This window comes from Nelumbo lutea, chromosome 6 (genome assembly GCF_056320005.1).
Source record: "Nelumbo lutea isolate HS-2025 chromosome 6, American lotus-T2T, whole genome shotgun sequence".
Classification (NCBI taxonomy): Eukaryota; Viridiplantae; Streptophyta; class Magnoliopsida; order Proteales; family Nelumbonaceae; genus Nelumbo; species Nelumbo lutea.
Window position 1 is genome coordinate 53,902,206 of NC_142689.1, and position 20,939 is coordinate 53,923,144.

Here is a 20,939-nt window from a genome sequence, read left to right on the forward strand (position 1 = left end):
GCTCCAATTAAGTCTTCTTTGACTATGTCCCAACAATCCTAATAAAATGCCATTGTAAATCCGTCTAGACCCGGTGCCTTAGCCCTATCCATAGAAAAGACTGCTTGTTTAATTTCCTCTTCCTCAATCATTCTTTCTAGCCATCCCCTATATGTTTGGTTCAAAGTTGATCAATTCTCCTCCCCCACTATTAACCGATTCTCTAAGGGTCTTTGAAAGATTGATTTGAAATGATCCACAATCCTACTAGCAATCTCCTCTTGAGAGGCTATCTCCACACCATCAACCTCAAGCTTTAGTATCAAATTTTTCCTTCTTCTCCCATTAGCCATAGCATGAAAGAATTTGGTATTCCCATCCCCTTCCTTGATCCACTTATGTCTAGATTTTTGTCTCCATGATATCTCCTCCCTCAACAAAATCTCCTCTAACTCCTTTTTAAATTTCTCTCTCTTTCTCTATCTTGCTCATCCATCATCCCTTGGGATTCTTTTGCATCTAAATCCTCAATCTGAATCAATAATCTAGCTTTTACCTCCTCCACTCTTCCAAATTGATCCCTATTCCATTCTTTTATTTTGCCTCTCAACCTTTTTAATTTTTTGTGGAATCTAACCCCATCCCATTTCACTTCTCTCATCTCTTCACTCCACCATTCCTTAACCTTAGACAAAAAGTCCAGATGTGTCAGCCACATATTCTCAAATCTGAATGGTCTAGGTCCATTACCAAGAGGTTCTTGTCCTACTTCTATAGGGCAGTGATCAGAGGTTATCCTAGGTAGGACCTTAGCCACCAAACCTCTCCAGTGGCTCTCCCAACCCTCATTAAATAGGAACCTATCAAGCTTCGAGCAAGTTGGGTTTTCTTGGAAGTTGGACCAAGTGTAGGTAGCCTGTAGTAAAGGAAGTTCTCGTAACTCACAAGAATTAATGAAGTCATTGAACTTCCTCATACTAGTTGTGATGGTCTGTCTGGGATTATTTGACTCAGTTGTGAATCTTATTGCATTAAAGTCCCCCCCCCTCCAAACACAAAGGGCCTTCCCATAAACCTTGAATTCCATGAAGCTCCTCCCATAATTCATTCCTCTCTCAATGATTATTTGGACCATACACATTTGATAGCACCCAAATGAAGCCATCTTCCACCATCCTGAATTTTAGGGATACAATAAAGTTTCCTATTAGCTCCTCTATTGGTTCTACAAAGTCCTCCCTCCACAAAGTTACTATTCCCCCCGAGGCCCCCAACGACGGAGCTGAGCACCATCTATCCCTCTTATTTTCTAAATCTCTCTGACCCACCTCCTATCCAATTCAACTAATTTTGTCTCCTGCAACATCACAATGTCAGGTCTTTCTCTCCTAAGTACCTCCTTAGTCGATCTCCTATTTCCGGCACTGCCCAAACCCCTTACATTCCAACTGATTATCTTCATTAACCTTCAAGAATTTAGCCCTCTAGGATAGTGTTCCTTCATTTAGAACCCTTTTTTCTTTCCCCCCTGCCACTGAACTCGATATCCCCTTCAATGTCCATTATTAGTCTCTCTACTTCAGACTTTTTCTTCTTTTTCCTACCCTTATTTGATTCAGGGTTTTTTGGAATCACCTCTATCATTTCCTCCTATTTATATTCCTCCAACAGGGCACAAATCTGCTCCCAAATCCATTCTAGTTCCTCTAGTTTCCTCTCTACCAACCCAACTCCCTTCTCAGTTCGGACTCCATCATTATCAATCGCCACTCCCTTCTCAGTTCGGACTCCATTATTAGTCTCTCTACTTCAGTCTTTTTCTTCTTTTTCCTACCCTTATTTCCCACTGACTTCCTATTCTGCCCTTTATTTCCTAATTCCTACCCCAATCTTTTGGGTCTTGCATTTGATTCAGGGTTTTTTGGAATCACCTATCATTTCCTCCTATTTATATTCCTCCAACAGGGCACAAATCTGCTCCCAAATCCATTCTAGTTCCTTTAGTTTCCTCTCTACCAACCCAACTCCCTTCTCAGTTCGGACTCCATCATTATCAATCGCCACTCCCCTACTGCCATTTGGTTGGTCTGGTTGGGATTCCAGGACATCTGTTACATGCAAAGAACCCATATTAGTATCTAAAACCAAATGGACAGGCTTACCTAAGTGTAACAGAGATGATTGCATGTGGACCGGATGTTGGGTATCAATTCTTGGAGTCAAGACTAGGCCCTTCCCCTTTTCCTGACTCAGCCGTGGAATTGGAGTAGGTTCGACCAATACTTTTTCACCCTCTACAGTCAAAGAAGCTTCACTAATCTTTCCCTCTGCATGAATCCTTAGGTAAGGCTCCATGTCTGATTCCTGTCTCTCTAGCCTGATGTCCTGACTAGGTTGCGCACATGGAGTAGACTCGTTTATTGGTGGGGATGTAATCTGTTGTACCTCTTTAAGTGTTCCCAACTCCATATGTCTTTTCTATGACATACCCAGTTTAGGAGATATCTATTCGCCGCTGTTAAGGCTCAACTTCTTTGCGTTTTGACATTGCCAGTCTTGCAAGTCCATTTCCTCCTCTAGGAATAACAGTTCAATGTTTAAGCTACCCTCTTCCAATATATCTTTTGGTTTTTGAAGGTCGATACTTCCTATGATGGGTTTCTCCATATTCTGAATCCGAGTCAGAAAGTTCTTCATCATCTGTCGATCTGTCCAAAACTGAGTCGAAAACCTCACTGCTCTTCACACACCTCTAGTTACGGCGCTCATGTTCATATCGAGACATCTTCTTTGTGGTTCTCCACTGTAAAGAGCTGGAGACCTTCGCTGAACTGTGTGTGTGTGTGAGAGAGAGAGAGAGAGAGAGAGCTCGATGAAGACGATGGTATACACTTTTCACTTTTTACTGCCTACTTGAGGTACATGCCTTGTCACGTGCTCCTTTAAGTCATCATGCGCCCACCTGGACCTTGGGTCAGTTAAATGTAGCCCACTTAACTTTTTGGGCCTACTGGGCCTAGGATTACAAGTTAGAATTGGATTTGGGCCTACTGGGTGGGCCCCCATGCGGTTTCCTGATGCTACCAAGACCCTTGCCCGACACAATGATTCACCTCCCTCATCCTGTATTGCGCTCGGATCTTTCCTCTCCTTTGAATCATTCGACATAATTTGCTTAGCGCCACAAGCAACTACCCGAGCAAAAGTAACGTAGGTTTTCACATTGTTGCCTTGTGTCACACGTCTAAGACTTCTATTAGTTTCCTAACCCAAGTCTTTTGGGCTGCCTAAAGGTTGTGCTTCCATTCTTGTGAAATTTCCTTGTCTCTTTTTTCCAGCCAACTTCAAACTGCCACGTAGCTGCAACTCCTCCACCTTTTCGTCTTCCTCCTGCCTTGCTTCTCTCTGAAGGGTAGCTTCAATGGAGGACAGTGACCATACTGGGAAGAAGAATCCCTCCATAGCTACATTTACCTTCCTTGGTATATCTTTTGGTTTTACTCCACCTAGTAAAATGGCTGCACTTCGCAGGTCTCCCCAGAAAACACCATCAACGCGAGCTCCACACAACAAAGCAATTGAGTTTGCTGTTTCTTGATTCTAGAGATTGAACGGCAGCCCAATCACTCAAACAGTAACATTATCTTCCACTAAGAACACTTTTGAATTTGATGAAAACGACCATTTAAAAACCGAGAAAGTTCCCAGATCATCTTGGATACTTAGTGCTCTAACATTTACCTGGTTTTCAAGAGGGTCCAACACTGTCTTAGCAGGACCGAACAAGGTTACAATAAAGCTGCTTCTTAGTTCCAGCTTGCTCTTCAACAATTCTGCAACTTACCAGTCTGTCACCACCCCTCCAGCATCAACCACTAGCATTCTCTCCCATTTTCCTGTTGTCCCATCTGCTACCAATGAAGGGTCCCTCCTACTGTTTGCCATGGCCAAAAAATTTTTGTTTGTTTCCTCTTTTTTACACAGAAACTGGCTTCTGATTTCTGGTCATTGTCCACTTTCATCAACTTTCAAAGGCTCTTTTTTCTCCATTTTCCTTCTATTTAGGAAGTTTGTTAGTATCCCAGCAATCCTTATCCACCCTTGGTCATTCTTCCATTGAGGAAGGCAAATCATTTGTTTCCTTCCTTTAGAGAAATATTCAGTAAGAGATATAAATGCACCTTTTGCATTCCCCTTGTTCTCCAACACATACCTCCTACCCGATCCTGAGAAGTTTTCTTTCCGATTTATTTGCTTCCCTTTAGCAGCTGCATCAGAGACAAACTCTTTCACCCAATCAATCATTTCTGAGCCTTCCACAAGGATTGTGGCTCTCTTCTGTTCTCTTACTTTCAAAACCAGTCTTCCTTTGATCCGTATTTCTTCGAAGAGGAAATCTTTGGCCTCTATCCTCAGAGCTGACCTCCATTTTGCTTTCTCCACGAAGCCTCTATCCACAGAGCTGTTCTCTTAAAATAACATATATATTTAAAATTGAAATTGAAAACCAAAGAAATAAAAAATAGGGGGAGTATCGTTATAAGTATTGATACACCTCTGCCAATATGAGGTGTATCAATACTTTGAACCATGGGTTCAATACAGCAGTTACCAATGTTTGTGTTGATTAAACCCTAACAAATAAGAAAATAATAAAAAGAAATTAGTACATAAACACATATAATGAGTATTCTAGTTTAATAATGTTGAGTGGGGCCACCGATTTGTGTTGTTGAGTGGGCCAATTTGTGTTTAGTTTATTTTCTTTTAAATTAAGAAGTTGTTGGGCCTTGGGCCATTAGTTTTTATTTTTAAAAGGGTTGTAACTATTTAGTTTGAGTTTCCGCCCTACTAAGGGCATCTTTGTAATATCTCATATTTAAGTTAAATATAAATAGAATGAGGGGTTGGCGGCTTGGGTAATGATACATAATCCTAGTTGACCTTCTTCTCCTTCCTTCCCTTTTCTCTTTCTATTGCTGAAATCTACAACTTTCTCCTCTTCCTTTCACAAGAAGCTTGATCGAATCAGCAGATAGTGGTTTCTACTTGGTATCAAAGCAGGTTGAAGGTTCTAGAAGTGATTCTCTCATGCAGCCCTAGATCGGTCGACTGCATGGAGATTTAAGAGGCTAATCGAAGCTCTCAAGTAAGCCTATTTAGTTTGAGTTTCCGCCCTACTAAGGGCATCTTTGTAAAAGGGAAGTCCTGTTTTTGTTGGACTCTTCAATTTTGACCTAGGTAGTGGCGCCCTAATTTTTTAGGGTTCCTTGGAGTTTTTTATAAGGGGTGATTCAAGTCCCACGTGGTTTGGAGGCTTCTAGAGAGGGCAGTTGCTTTTTCTCTCTCGTTGGTTCCAGAAGATGTTTTGTTTGTTCTTGCTACATTTTTTATTTGTTTTCTATACCCTTTTGAGAAACATGGAGGGACACAGAGTTGAATATAAGCCCGGGAATGAAATGGGACCTGTGGGAGGAGGTGCTGGGACCCCTTCGGAGCTGGAACCATTACTACAGTTAGGTTGGATGGTACAAACTACTTGGAATGGTCCCAATCTGCAAAGATGGCCATTGGGGCTCGTGGAAAATTGGGGTATATTACTGGTGAAGAGGTGAAACCTGAAACTGGCAACTCCCGGTGGGTGCAGGAAAATTATATGGTAATGACATGGTTGTGTAATTCCATGTTGCCACATATAAGTAAAAATTTTTTTATGGGCAAATACTGCTAAGGAGATATGGGATGGGGTTGCAGAAACATATTCACAAAGGGAGAATGTTGCTAGGGCTTATCAACTGAGAAATCAGATTACTGCTACAAGGCCGGGAGATAGATCTATTGCAGCCTATGTGGCAGGAGATCGACCATCTAGAGACTTTTGCTTGGGAAACCACCAAGGATGCAGCTACCCATCAAAGACACTTAGAGAAGTATAGGGTGTTCGAATTCCTTGCTGGCCTTAACCCTGAGTATGACATTGCACGACAGCATCTTCTTTCCAGGGACAGTGTCACTCTCTCCCAAGCATATGCCTTTGTGTCAAGAGAGGAGTGCAGGAGGGATGTATTGATGAAGAATCTCATTTTTTATCAGTCCGCTATGGTAAGTGCTGTGAAATCTAAACAGAATGGCAATGAAAACAAGAAGGAAGACAAAAGGGACTTAGTCTGTGACTACTGTAAGAAGCCTAAGCATACAAGAGATACTTGTTGGAAGCTTCACCCACATCTTGTGCCGACCAGATTGAAGAATAAGAAAGGAAATGCGCACATGGCAGTTACTGGTGACACTCCGGCCCCCCTACTACAGCTGCTTTGGAGTCCGTTGCAGCTGCTACAGTAAGGGCTGAGCTTGAAAGGTTTGGGTTACTTCTGAATCAGAGGGATACAGTTAGTTCCAGTTCAGCCACAAGCGGACAACAAGGTACAGGTAGCACAGGTGGAGCTCACTCTACCTCCTTTGCCCACACAGGTAGTTCACATGTCACTGCAAACTATGTTTCTGCTTCAGGTAAGGAGAGATCTCCTTGTATTATAGACTCTGGAGCCTCAGAGCACATGACCCATTGCTCCACTACTTTCTCCTCTTACCAACTCTGTTCTGGCAGAGATAGGGTCTCCACAACTAATGGATCCCATGTTCCTATTGCTGGGAAGGGATCTGTCAAGATTAATGATTCCATTTGTTTACCCTCTGTCATCCATGTGCCAAGATTGAGCACCAATTTATTATTTGTTAGTAGTTTGACTAAGAATCTGAACTGCTCAGTAATTTTTTCTCCTGGACGCTGTATTTTGCAGGATCTGGATTCAAAGAAGACGATTGGGAGTGGTCGTGAAGTGAATGGAATCTACCTCCTGGATGCTCTTCCTCTTCACCAAAGTCATCATGTTTGCAGGGACAGTGAGTCCAAATCTATGGATCAGATATACTTTGGCATAATCGTCTGGGCCATTTGTCTTTTTCTTCTTTGAGTTCTTTGTTTCCAAAACTATTTGAGTCTGTGAGTCTGTCAAGTTTGAAGTGTGAAGGTTGTGAACTTGGAAAGCATTGTAGACACTCTGTTAAACCTAGTAATAAAAGATGTTCTTCTCCTTTTGATGTTATTCATTCAGATGTGTGGGGCCCTTATCATGTTCCCTCTATGGGTGACTATCGCTATTTTCTCCTGTTTGTGGATGATTTCTCTCAATATTCCTGGATTTACCTGATGAAATCCCACGATGAAGTACCATCCTTGGTGAGGCAATTCCACCAGATGGTACTAACACAGTTTGGAACGAGAATAAAGATGTTTAGATCTGACAATGCTAGGGAATATTTTGAGAGACACCTTGCCTCATATCTGTTGGAGTATGGTGTTGTCTATCAGAGTAGTTGCTCCTACAGTCCACAGCAGAATGGTGTTGCAGAGAGGAAGAACAGACACATTGTTGAAACGGCAAGAAGCATGATGATCACAGCTACAGTTCCGATTCGTTTTTGGGGTGATGCAGTTCTCACGGAAGTATATCTTATTAACAGGGTGCCTTCTCGTATACTTGGATTCAGCACTCCATTCAGCCTTCTTTTTCCTCAGGGGGAGATGTTTCATATTCCTCTAAGGGTGTTTGGGTGTGTCTGCTTTGCGCATATCGTTGGTCCTTACCGTTCGAAACTTGATCCCAAGGCAAAGAAATGTGTCTTCCTTGGATATACAGAGAATCAGAAAGGGTACCACTACTATGATCCAGTCTCTGGGAACCGGTTTGTTACTATGGACATTACCTTTTTTGAATCTACAAACTTCTTCTCAAGGAATCCTTCTCAGGGGGAGTGTTTTGGGGAAATAAGTCGGCAGTCTATCCCTCTCCCAGTTCCAGTCCCTGTGTCTACTCTTGTGCTTGACCACCACCCGATGTCACCTACCCTGCCACCTCCTTTGCGTTCTGTCTCACAGCATTACTCACGGCAGAGACTTCATAAGGCGGTTGATTCCACTACAGCAAAACTCACACCACTTCCTGTCGATCCCTTGGAGACTCCAGATTTGGCTTATACGGATTCAGGTATTCCTCTTGATCCCACTAATATTTCAGTTCCCATTTTCCTACTAACACTGTTACAGATAACCTTGATCTCCCTATTGCTCTTAGAAAAGGGAAGAGAAAGTGCACTGCTCATTGTATTTCACAGTACTTATCCTACAGTGGACTTTCTCCTTCCTACCATGCTTTTCTCTCTTCTCTTGATTCAGTGTCTATACCCAAGGGTGTTAGTGAGGCTCTCTCCAAACCTAAGTGGAAGACAGCTATGCAGGAAGAGATGGAGACTTTGATTAAGAATCAGACATGGGAGATTGTGGACCTACCAGAAGGCAAGGAGACAGTTGGATGCAGATGGGTTTACACAGTAAAGTATAAGGCAGATGGAAATAATAGAGAGGTACAAGGCAAGACTTGTTGCAAAAGGGTACACACAAACCTATGGCATTGATTATCTAGAGATTTGCGCCAGTTGCAAAGATGACCTCTGTTCGAATACTCCTTTCTCTTGCTGCCTCATACTCTTGGCCCTTGTTTCAACTGGATGTGAAGAATGCTTTCCAAAATGGAGATCTGCAAGAAGAGGTGTATATGGATCTTCCAGCTGGTTTTTATGATGATGCTGAAAAGGGAAAGGTATACAAGCTGAAGAAGTCACTATATGGCTTGAAACAATCTCCTAGAGCATGGTTTGACAGATTCAGAAAGGCCATGATTGTTTTTGGCTACACTCAAACTCAATCTGATCACACCTTGTTTGTGAAGCGCATGGGATCTTTGGTGTCAATCCTAATTGTTTATGTGGATGATATTGTTGTCACTAGGAATGATCTGAGTGAGATTGATAGTCTGAAGAAGAACCTGTATAAGGAATTTAAGATTAAGGATCTTGGAGAACTGAGATACTTCTTAGGCACTGAAGTTGTAAGATCGAAACATAGAATTTTTATCTCTCAAAGGAAATATGTCTTGGACCTTCTCCAAGAGACAGGGAAGCTTGGAACAAAGGCAACTAGCACCCCCATTGATCAGAACCATAGAATCAGTGCATCAGAAGGTGAACCGGTAAAGAACCTTGGGAGATACCAAAGACTTGTGGGTCGGCTATTATACTTGTGTATGACAAGACCAGACATCTCCTATGTAATAAGTGTAGTGAGTCAATACATGCATGCTCCACGAGACCAGCACTGGAAGGCAGTTGATAGGATCATTGCTTATTTGAAGGGACATCCAGGCACAGGCATATTGTTTACTGATCATGGACAGTTGAAGCTAAAGGCTTATACAGAATGCGGATTGGGCAGGATGCCTTGATGACAGAAGATCAACTTTAGGAGTGTGCACCCTAGTTGGGGGTAACCTAGTCTCATGGAAGAGTAAAAACAAACAGTTGTGGCAAGATCAAGTGCAAAAGCCGAATATAGGGCCATGGCACATGGAGTTTCAGAACTTCTCTGGATCCGATCTCTGTTAGAAGAAATCGGTGTACAGGCAGAAGAACCTATGATGCTATACTGCAATAACCAGGCAGCAATTAATATTGCCCATAATCCAGTCCAACATGACCGAACTAAGCACATTGAAGTAGATAGACATTTTATTAGAGAAAGGGTAACTTCTGGAGAAGTTTGTCTTCCATACATTTCTTCTGATCTGTAGCTTACTGATGTTCTCACAAAAGGCGTTGCAAAGAATAAGCTGGAGCATGATCTACACAAGTTGGGAATGTGTGACATCTACTTCCAACTTGAGGGGGAGTGTTGAGTGGCGCCACCGATTTGTGTTGTTGAGTGGGCCGATTTGTGTTTAGTTTATTTTCTTTTAAATTAAGAAGTTGTTGGGCCTTGGGCCCATTAGTTTTTATTTTTAAAAGGGTTGTAACTATTTAGTTTGAGTTGCCACCCTACTAAGGGCATCTTTGTAATATCTTATATTTAAGTTAAATATAAATAGAATGAGGGGCTGGCGGCTAGGGTAATGATACACAATCCTAGTTGACCTTCTTCTCCTTCCTTCCCTTTTCTCTTTCTATTGCTGAAATCTACAACTTTCTCCTCTTACTTTCACAAGAAGCTTGACCGAATCAGCAGATAGTGGTTTCTACTAATAATGCCTATTTTATAATTATAATGTCAAAAAAATAAAAATATAAAAGTATTTTATAACATAGTGTACAAAACTACTTGGCGATTGGGCGAGGCAAGCCTCCAAGGGCGCCTTGTCGCCTTGACAACTATGTTTGGATCAGCAACTCAGAAGATGAATTCATTAAGAAAATAATGAAGAACAACAAATTGTGAAGGATACAACTGAGCCCAAAACATAGATTGTCTTTGTACCCCTTGCTTAGCTAGACCATCCACCAAACAGTTGGCAGATCTTCTGACCCATTGGACTTGAACGTGTCCCTAGAAAGCCATTTGAACCTCCTAAGGTCATCCTTTAGATGCCAAGAGACTCCTTCCCCTTTCTTTAACCAGTCCACCACTAGTTTGGAATCTCCTTCAATGATGAGCCTTTCAAAACCCAACTCCTGTTCCTTTCTGCAGATATTTAGGATTGGTTTTCTCTTTGTTTGGATGCAAGTGGAATATGCCAATGGAGATTGAGATGTTGTTTGATCCAATCTACCTTTGTGTGGCCAAAGAGAAGGGGAAGAATAATGTGGAGATGCACTAGAGCAGCAGTGATTTGGACCTTATGGGAAGAAAGAAATGCTAGGATCTTCCAAGAGAAGGAGAGAAGCAAACAAGAAATTATGGACTGTGTAATAACCAGGGTTATACATTGGTTACTATGGATTTGTTTAGACAGTTCTCCTTTAATGATATTTGGAAGAATTGGTTTTAAGTGGCTTCTAGATCAGTACAGAAGGCTAAAACAAGGTTGATATGGGTACCTCCCATTGAAGGTTTTTTTAAATTAAATTTTGATGGGAGTACTTAAGGCAACCCAGGTCCTTCTAGAATTGGAGGAGTCATAAGAAGTAAGAAAGGGAATATATGATAGCACTTTTTCAGGACCGGTGGGAAATGGAAACTCTGTAAAGGCTGAACTGTATGCAGTCCTACAAGGTGTTCAGATTGCAAAAGAGATGAATTTGGAGAATCTGGTGATTGAAGGGGACTCCAAGGTGGTGGTGGGCTGGCTAAAAGATCCAGATTTGGTGGCATGGTGTTATCGAGACGAAACGAAGAAGTTCAGATGGTTAACACAACAGATGAGTTTGATTATACAATGTGTGGGGAGGCAGGCTAATGCTTTGGCTGATTCATTAGCTAAGCAAGGGGTAATTTGGGATCAGTTGTATTGGGCTCATTTGCAATTCTTGTACTGATTTTTCTTTATGAATGAGGCTGCACCTCGTGCCTCCTTCGGGGAAGCTTATAACAGTTGCTCATCTTTACTGGTTTAATAAACTTTTAAAGAATTTTTACTAGCAAAAGAAAAAAAAAAAAAAAAAACTATGGAGCAATCTAATCTCAGCTGCTAGTGTTGGACCAGGTCACCCAAGGTATAAGAATTTTATGAAACACTAAACAGGACAATTTCCAAGGTATAAGTTATCTAGAAAATTGCATGTGACCTCCTAACTTAATAATGATATTGCACCAAGTATTAGGCTACTCTATTTTTGATATACCAACCAATGAAATCCTTTTGGGGTCAAATGCTTAGGTATGTTGGAACATATTACAATCATATTTGAATAAGTAATCATTGTTATAGAATCAACCACTCTCTCTAATGGAAACCAGAAACCACTGGCAATGTATTTCAACTTGTTCTGAAATCAGATTTGCAAATAATTAATTGTTTTTTTTTATTAAAGTCTTGCAAATGGTTTTAATTTCGAGATCCATCTGAGTGGAAAGTGTGAAACTGCATTTTGCAGTTGGGGAAGAGGTCCTTTCCTATCGACAGAGTATTGATATTATTAGCTAAGAGATTATGTGCAAGTGTTTGATTAAGCTAATACCTGCTACCTGATAGACATTTCTCAGTTCAGGTTAATAGACTTGGGCACATGGCTAAAACCCAAGTGCATGATGTTGGATATTATTGCGCTAACATTAGGCCCAAACAATTCACTATATTAGATATAGTTAATTTGGCCATAGTGGATCCCACACCTATAACACCATATAAGGTTGATCTCCACTTGGTATTCTAAGAGAGCTTTTTTGTTTCAAGGAGGTTTGCTGAAATACAGATTCCTATTTTCAATAGGAAAGTGTCTAGTAAGATTACCTTGACTGAATTAGAGAATTGTTATTTTCAGTCTCCTAAATTTGTTAGGAGAATCTTTCTTGATTGGAATTCTTCCCTTAGCGGTTAACACTCCCAAATAGCTGGAAATTTTCCTTTTGGATTGCACTAGGATTCCTAGAGTCCTATATATACAAGAGGAAAGGTTCTAGCACTAGCAGCATTCGCCCAACTCATAAAGAGAGCAACCAATTCAACCATAGAGAAACTGATCCACTTTCGGCCTAGTTTTGTAAGAAAACTTGAGACTGTTAATCAGTTATTTCAGCAAGAAATTGAGAGAAATCTCTGAGGGTTCAATCCACTCACCCCTGAAACAATTGTGTGTTCAGTTTGACCGAATTTACTTGGTTTGATCATTAAATTGGACCACACCATCTTCAGCTTGGTGGTGGTTTTTCTGGAAATCTACCTTGGGTGTGAACACCACTTTTGGAGCTGCACCTGTGGAAGTTATCATCAGGTAATTCTCTAATTTGATTAGACCGGATCTAGCATGGTAATATCAGATTGATCCTACATGAGAAAATCATTTTCTCGCCCAGAGAAATTTGTTTCTCATCGCCAATATTGGATAAAAAACAGATTTTCATTCTTGAACCTTGCAAGAACTGGACCTTTTCAAGCCAACATTGGCATTTCTTCAGCAACGTTATACGACTGTTTTAACTTAAAACAGTCTCAACCAAACAGAAAATTGTCATGGAAACTCAAAATGCCTAGGTGGCACTGATGTGGCAGCATTTCAACTAGAAACAGCCATGATACCAAACACCACCCTGGTCAACTACAAAGTTGTCTAATCTTTACTTGTCTTCATCTCTAATATTTAAAATAACGTTATATATTTTTCTATAGTGGCATGTGGTTGGGAGATGGTAATATAAAATAGAAACAAGGAATGAGATACAAAAACAACAGTGAATAAGTTCTTCTAGCTCTATGGAATTGCCACAAGCAAAAGGGCCAAACCAAATAGACAAATTTGCAGTCTTTCTTTGAAAACAAAGATTCTTACTCCCTATCTCAATCCATCCAGCCTTCCTTTTTATGCTTGCAAAAAAAAGACTGTAAACCAAGTTTTCTGCATAATTTTTTTATTGTGTATTTGTATTTAGCATTGACTTATGTATGATCTTCCATAAATATCTTAAGCTCAAATAATATAATTCTAGTGGTTGACTAGTCAATGTTTGGGCACCAAATAGTTACAACACCTAGGTAGGCCAAAACAATTAGCCATTGCCTCATCGTCTCGACAAACTTATAAAAGTTAGCATTTTTTGGAACTTTTTCCCTTCCCACTATGTTGGTGCTTGTGGAAAGGAGGCAACAGGTGTTGTAAGTACATGTAGATCAGTATCGCGGAGATTGCCATGAAGACCATGACAATACAAAGGTGACCACGATAGAACCTGCAATGAGCACTATATCTATTGTCGAAGATGTCACAAAAATGTAACCGAAGAAATTTGCGATGATTTAAGATTGCACAAGAATGCCGATGCCACGAAGGCACTTGCGATGTTCTCATGAGAGAAAGCTATAGTTGCCAATTATGTCTATGCGAACCTGCCAACAGAAGACACCGTGCAAGTAACCACGACGGTACTCTATTACCACTAAGTTTTGTTATCGTTTAAGATGACTTTACCTTCAACATGTGATTGTGATTAAGCACAAGGGCTGTAGCCATGCGTGTGCTCACGTAAGGGTCTCAAGAGACAGGAAACTCTAATCCCAAGAGATTCTCATTGGACACATGGCGAAACCCTAAAGGGGCTTACCCGTTAGGTACTCGGTGAATCATAACCACCTTTCCGAGACAGGAAAGCTCCCTTTTGTCATTTTCTTGTCTCCCTTTATAGCCTCAGCTATTCATCTATAAGAGAAGGCCCAAAAGACCTCCATAGGAGATCGTCTTGAGAGCACTGAGAGAATCACTGCCTTCCTACCTCCCTTGCTAACGTCCTCATATCCTTCTCACTAAACTCCCCCTCCCTACACACTCCCAATCATCCTCTATCCTTCAGGGAGACCAACCTCCCTTGCCTTACCACCCTGCCTACGTTAGAATCTCTAGTTACTTCCCTGATCACAGAGAGGCCACCAAAAGGAGCAACATTACCCCCATTCGGAAGGAACCCATTGAGAATGGAGATTTATCCCTAAACAAAGAGACTGAGGTCCCAGTTCCCCCCAAAATCCGGGGATTGTGCAGACGAAGAAATCCTATCCCACAAGGTCTACAAGTTCGAAGGCTGCTTCAAATGGATGGAACAACAACAAACAAACCAAAACAAGACCCGAGCCTCCACCCTTCTCCAAAAATCTTACTCTAGCAAGATTCTCCACAAGCCTTAACCCTGTTGGATACATAGCACCCCAGCAATGGCCGTTGTACGATGGGTAGAAAGGCAGTCCTTAGGAACGCGTGAGCAAATTTGAAGATGCACTAGGGTCCTTCACCTTCGACGAAGACCTTAAGTCCGAGAGTTCTCCAAGTCACTGATCAGATCAACCTATTCGAGGTTCATTAACCTGGCATCGGGAAGTTTGGATTCGTGGGAGGAACTCGCCAACAAATTCCAAGCCAAGTGGTTCACCCTAGAGCAACAACTCACTATGGCTAACTTGTGCATCATCGAGCAGTGCTCTAGAGAGGACCTCCTGGCTTAAGTGTTGCAATGCCAGAAGCTCACCCACATAGTATTCGATGAGCACGCCTTGGAGGACTTCGTTGAGCAATATGTCCAAGGAATATAGCCGGCATACTGGATCAAAATCGAGAACGTCGAGCTGACCAGCTTCAATCAACTCTAGCGTTGCGCGAAGAGAATGGAAAGAATAGTCGCTTCTCTACCTTCCTAGCAATATAGGTCCAGCCAATAGTACCAGCAGCCGCGACATGAGGCATACACAGTTAATTGTAGACAATGCACCAACTGGGGACCCAGGCGAGTTACCTATTTCAGACCTGGGAGCCAAGGGAGACGTGATGATGGCCCACCTCCACCCCCACCACCTCCATTCGGATGCACCAAATGCAAGGTGATCTTAATCATGAACAAGCTAGTGGAGGATCGAGTCATAAACCTACCGCCCCACCACCTCATGTTAACCCAAAGAAAGACAAACATGGACCATGGTGTTGTGATTACCACCAATCGAACACACAAGACCTCATGGATTACTTTTGCCTTGCAGCGAATATTCGTCCAGAAGGTAAAATTAGACGAATTCTTGAAGCGACAGCCAGCCAAAGTGGACCAACCTCCTGCCCAATCATCGACAAGGGGGTAGCACCAACGTAGTCAGGACAATCAACTATGGCCATGCAGCACCGAACACTCTTCTCACGCGGTTCAAGCAAAGCAATAAACCGCGCCAATTTTTTATGAAGCAAGAGGCTGCCAATTCAACACGAAGAGTTGTGATAAGGGCCCCAGTGGAGACATTCAAACGCCCACAAGATCAACACAAACCGAGCCACTTCAACATCGAATTCTGCAATGATGACATGTTGGCCACCAACCCTCATCATAATAGACCTTTGTATATCATATAGCCAGGATCTACGGGCATGAGATGCGACGGCCACTAGTTGATCAAGGAAGCTTTATAAACCTAATTCCATGCACACGCTACGGCCGATGAAGATTGCAAAAGATGACGTTCGTGGGTTGCTGATGGAAGTCACAAGCTTCAATGAAAATATCTCGGCAACATGTGGCTCTATCATGCTCCTTGTGGTCATAGGACTATTCTTTATCGAACATGTGGCTCCATCATGCTCCTTGTGGTCATAGGACTATTCCTTATCTCGGCCAACTACATATCACCAATGCATCAAAGCTAGAGACATTGGATAGGTGGTTCACATACCTACCACTAGGGTACCATTCAGGTGATTAGAGGCACACCTACAAGATGCAATCTACTACACCGAATTAGTAGATGGCAGTGAAGCTCGAATCACGAGGATCAAGTGAGTAGAACAGGTATTTAAATCAAAGGAACAAGGAGACTACGTATTGGGAACATAGTTAAACGGAACACAACCCTTATAGGAAAATGGCTTTGGAGATTCCCCTTAGAAGGAGATAGGCTTTGGCACAAGATCATTGGAAGCATTCACGATGTGGTGGACAACGGTTGGGAATACAAAGATAGAACCTCATGCAACCTCAAATTCCCTGTGGAAAGTAATCTCTGAGGTATTACCAACCTTAATTTTATCCGTTTTGATGTGGGTTGCGGGGATCGTGTCTAATTCTGGAAAGACCTTTGGATTGGGAATACCCCCTTAATCTAGAATTCCCAGGATTCTTTTCTTTGTCAAACCTTAAGGCGGAACCTATTTCTAGATTTGGGGGACCACCAAACTCTGTTTTAAACTGGGACTTTAGCTTCAAAAGGGGTTTAAAGGATAATGAGTGTGATTCACTTATACTATTACTTTATTTGTTGGAAAAGGTGTTTCTAGACCAGAACTCTCTAGATGGCAAGGGTTTAGTTTCCTCCCCCATATCGTATGCTTTCTTTTTCAACCTACCCATCTACTCAGACTCTTTGGGGGTAAATTTCACAATGAGAGAAATCCAGTGCAAACCAATTCCTCCCAAAGTACAAACTCTTTGTTGAGAAGTGTTCCTTGGAAAAGTTAACACATGGGACATGCTACAGAAAAGAGGGCCAAATAATTGCCTCTTTCCTCATGTGTGTATCCTCTATAAGGCTTGTGGTGAGACCCTTCCTTATTTATTAATCTCCCACTCCTTTGTGTCATGCATTTGAGACTTTTTCTGTTCTCTCTTTGGTTGTAGGGCTCCCCCGCTACATGTAGTTAGTTTATTCAACCCCAACTTCTTGAAGCAACAGAAAAAAGGGGAAGATGTTTGTGGAGGACAATAAGGGCAGCCTTGGTCTGGATTATCTAGGAGGAAAGAAATAATCAGATTTTCAATGAAAAGATCCAAGGAGGAAGTGATTGAATCTATAAAAGTTAGATCAACACACTAGGTAAAAACATTGGACTTCTTTAGAGACGTTTCTACAAATGACATATTATGGAAATGAACTGAAGTGGTACAAACACACACATAAAGTAGTTAGAATGGATTGGAAACCACAAGAGGTAAATAAGTTGAAGTTAAACTTTGATGTTAGCTCCTTTGGCAATCCAGGGAGAGCAGGCATAAGGGGAGCTATCAGAAACTTTCAAGGAGTAGTAAATGGCTCTATTCTCAGGAGCAATAGGCTTTGGAGATTCAGTATAGGCTGAAATTATGGCTCTACTGCAAGGTTTGAAACTAGCTTCGCAACTAGGAGTTAGAGATTTAGAAGTTGAAGGAGATGCACTCTTGGCGATTTATTGGGCAAAGAAAATACAGTCAGCACCCTGGAAGTACAGATTTGCTTTCAGGGAGATTGATCATCTTGCAAGAAAGGTTAATGCAAAGTTTGGATGGGTAACAAGAACAGCAAATGGATTGGCAGATGTTTTAGCAAAGCAGGGGGCAGACAGAACAACCTTATTTTGGGCAAAGCTGTAATTGCTGCAGTGAAAATGAAACTGGGTGACCTATGTACTTGAAAGCTCTTGTTTCCTTTGTAAATTGAGCAGCTCAATAACTAAAACATTTGTAATCTTATTTCAAGTTAATATATGAAGTTTATTTGCTGATCAAAAAAAGGCTCAAAACAACTGAATTTTTCTCTATCCTGAATCCTGATGACAGTATAACCAACCAGTGCATTAACATACTTGCATACATAAGACAGAATCTAACACTCAAGAGGATGAGATGGTTGATTGCATTTGCATAAACAACACTCAATTAGTCTTCTATATTCTAATCTGTGCTAATCTTCAATTTTATTACTTCAGTCACCACCATATTGAAATAAATGGAAATCATGTTATTGATCTAAAATAGTAAAAGGAAACCATTTTTTTATCAATGATAAATCGAAACTACTATGCATTTTTTTAAAACGGTTCACATTTAAGAGTATTATATACAAACAGACACTAATATTCCAAATAGATGCTACGCCCGGCGAAGCTTTAATCCAGAAATCAGTAAATTAAGTTAAGAAATTACAATAAAGCCAGAAACCAGGCCAACAAGAAAATCGGCTAATAGGATGGTACCGATAACAGCAAAGCAATTTCCAGTGCTTTCGGATCTTTGAATGTGACAAACGCAATCTTCGATTTCCCAGCTTCACTGCACACAAAATCCCAAAACATTTAATAGAACCCAACTCATCCTACACGAAGCAAATGCCAGAAAAAAAAAAAATAGTAACTAACGAAGAGAAGTTCTACACATTAAAATCCTAAGATTAATTTTTGCAAAGAGAAAAAAAGAAGAAGCAAATAGATTATCATATCTATAGTTAATTCGAACCTACAAGGATCTCAGAAGGAGAAGAAGTACAAACCATTGGATCTCTATGTGTTCTATATCTCCAGAAAAAGAAAAAAAATCCTGAATTTCTCTTTCTCCAGCTAGATCTGATACATGTCCTACTTCAACCGTTCTAGTCTGAAAATTCAAAAACAAAAATAAAAATAAAAACCGAAGAAAAAACTGAGATTAACCACCAAGGATCATAAAAAAATAAACAAGAGTTTAACCAACCTGCATTATTTTCACAAAATACCGTTCTGTGCTCGTTTCTCTTCTGTTCTCTCCCGCTTCCTCGCTTGTTCAGTAAAGAAGAAAACCTTAAAAACCAGACAAGTTGGAAGAATGTAAGCAAGATAGGAGAATAGTATCTCATAGATACCCTCCAAAACCTGCGATAATATCGGACACGACCTCGAAAGGACATCACGCCAACGGCTGTTAAAGTGTTAATGGGTCGGGTCTGGTTCGGGACAGGGAAACCATCCGAACCGGCTTAAAATTGCCATGTAGAATTTTCAAACTAGTCAAGCCAATTAGACCCGATTATATCTAATCTGCTGCGGATTATACCCAATCTACTGAAGATTATTTTCAATACCATATCTAATATAATATATATATTAAAATAACATAAATATATATATATATTAAATTAATATAGTCAAACTAGAGCTCTCTCAAATATGTGGCTTTCTATTAATTCAATAAATGGGATCTCAAATGTGAAGTTTTTAGTATCTCAAATATGGGGTTTTAACTTTTAAGTTTCAAAAAATTTATTTTTAGACACCTCTAAACATGTTTCAACAAAGTAAGGGCCTATTCGTTTCCTCTTGGGTAAATCCACTTTCCTAACTTTTAGGTAAAATATTCTAGAACGTGGGGGGTTTTAGTATTTCTAAGGTTTTTTAATTTCAAAAGAAATTTTCTTTTTTAGACAACAACCTATTTCAACAAAGTGAGGACTATTATTATCACTTATTTATCTCTTGTTCATTTATTGCAGCTTTATGGGATTATATTTTTGGGTTGTTTGAGAGTAGGTGGAACATGTCATCTAATATTAGTTTGTTGTTCAGTCCGTTTACTTTTGAGTGGCATATAAAGAGAGGGAGAATTATGTGGAAGTGTATTTAAGCAGCAATCTTGTGGATTGTTTGGGGAGAAAGGAACACCAGTTTTTTTTTTTTTCTCTTTTTGAAAATGAAAGAAGTGTATCAGAAGTTAAGGACTATGTTTTGACAAAGGCAATTAAATGGTTGAAAACATCTGTTTGATAGTTATTCCTTTGATGACCTATGGAAGAATAGTAGTGGCTAATACTTCTACCAAGAAAAAAAAAAACAAACTTTTGATACAATGGGTGCCACCTGGGGAGGAGTTTGTTAAGCCGAATTTTGATGGGAGTAGTAGAGGTAACCCTGGACCTTCGAGTATAGGAGGAATTATGAGAAATATAGACAATATTATCCTTATACTCAAGGCATGTGGATCTGGGAGACTCTATAAGGGCTAAATTGCTTATTGTGTACAAGGGATAAACCACTTGCTTATTGAAGGGGGCTCTTAGGTGGTGGTGGGATGATTGTTGAATCCGGACTGTGTGATTTGGGGCTATAAGGATCCCCTTAAAAAATCAAATGGATAACAAGAAATATGACAATTAGAATCTAGTGGGTAGATAGATCAACAAACTCAATGGTTGACTCACTTGCTAAATAGGGGATTTCTCGGGACTCTTTATTTTGGGCTACCTTGTAACATGTTCATTTGATTTTGCATGTTGTAATTAATCTAAAAGGAAAGGGTGCATCTCTTGACTTTCCTTGGATCACCTGTAACTCTTGTTTTCTGGATTAATAAAATATTTATTCATTGATAAAAAAAACCTATTTCATCAAAGTGTTGGTAAAGCCTACTTTGTTAATTTTCAAATAAAAAATGCATCTTTAAACAAATGACAATGTATGATAAGAGATAGAATTAGAGAAGGAGAATGGGACCTACATAGTAACAGGTCTATACTTTCAACCGAATTCAACATCACATCCAACACTCTACATTCTCATTCATCTTTCATTCTCTTTCTCTGATCAATTTCAAATTCTCAACATTAGTATAGTCTTCGCATCAAACATGCAATTTCTCATAGCTTACCAACTTTGAAAGTTCATTTCATTGGAGGTTCTATTTTGGACATTTGCGACTTCAACCACTCATTTAGGTTAATTTTACATTTCATCTG

At 40.5% G+C, this 20,939-nt stretch overlaps 1 protein-coding gene across 4 annotated transcripts in view; it reads right to left on the reverse strand.

The window, feature by feature from the left end:
* LOC148848931 (RNA binding (RRM/RBD/RNP motifs) family protein) overlaps window positions 1-19,108 on the reverse strand; it is a 48,015-nt gene extending 28,907 nt beyond the window's left edge. For all 4 annotated transcript variants that reach the window (XR_016100652.1, XR_016100651.1, XM_088949272.1 and 1 more), the window contains exons 1-3: window positions 18,926-19,108; window positions 18,726-18,829; window positions 18,433-18,508 (exon numbers count right to left, since the gene is read on the reverse strand). Coding sequence is in view for 2 of the 4 variants with exons in the window: in XM_088949272.1 (XP_088805398.1) it covers window positions 18,433-18,508; window positions 18,726-18,829; window positions 18,926-18,931 (186 nt within the window). In the remaining 2 variants the exon portion in view is untranslated. The remainder of the gene's footprint in view (window positions 1-18,432; window positions 18,509-18,725; window positions 18,830-18,925) is intronic.
* Window positions 19,109-20,939: the final 1,831 nt, after the last annotated feature.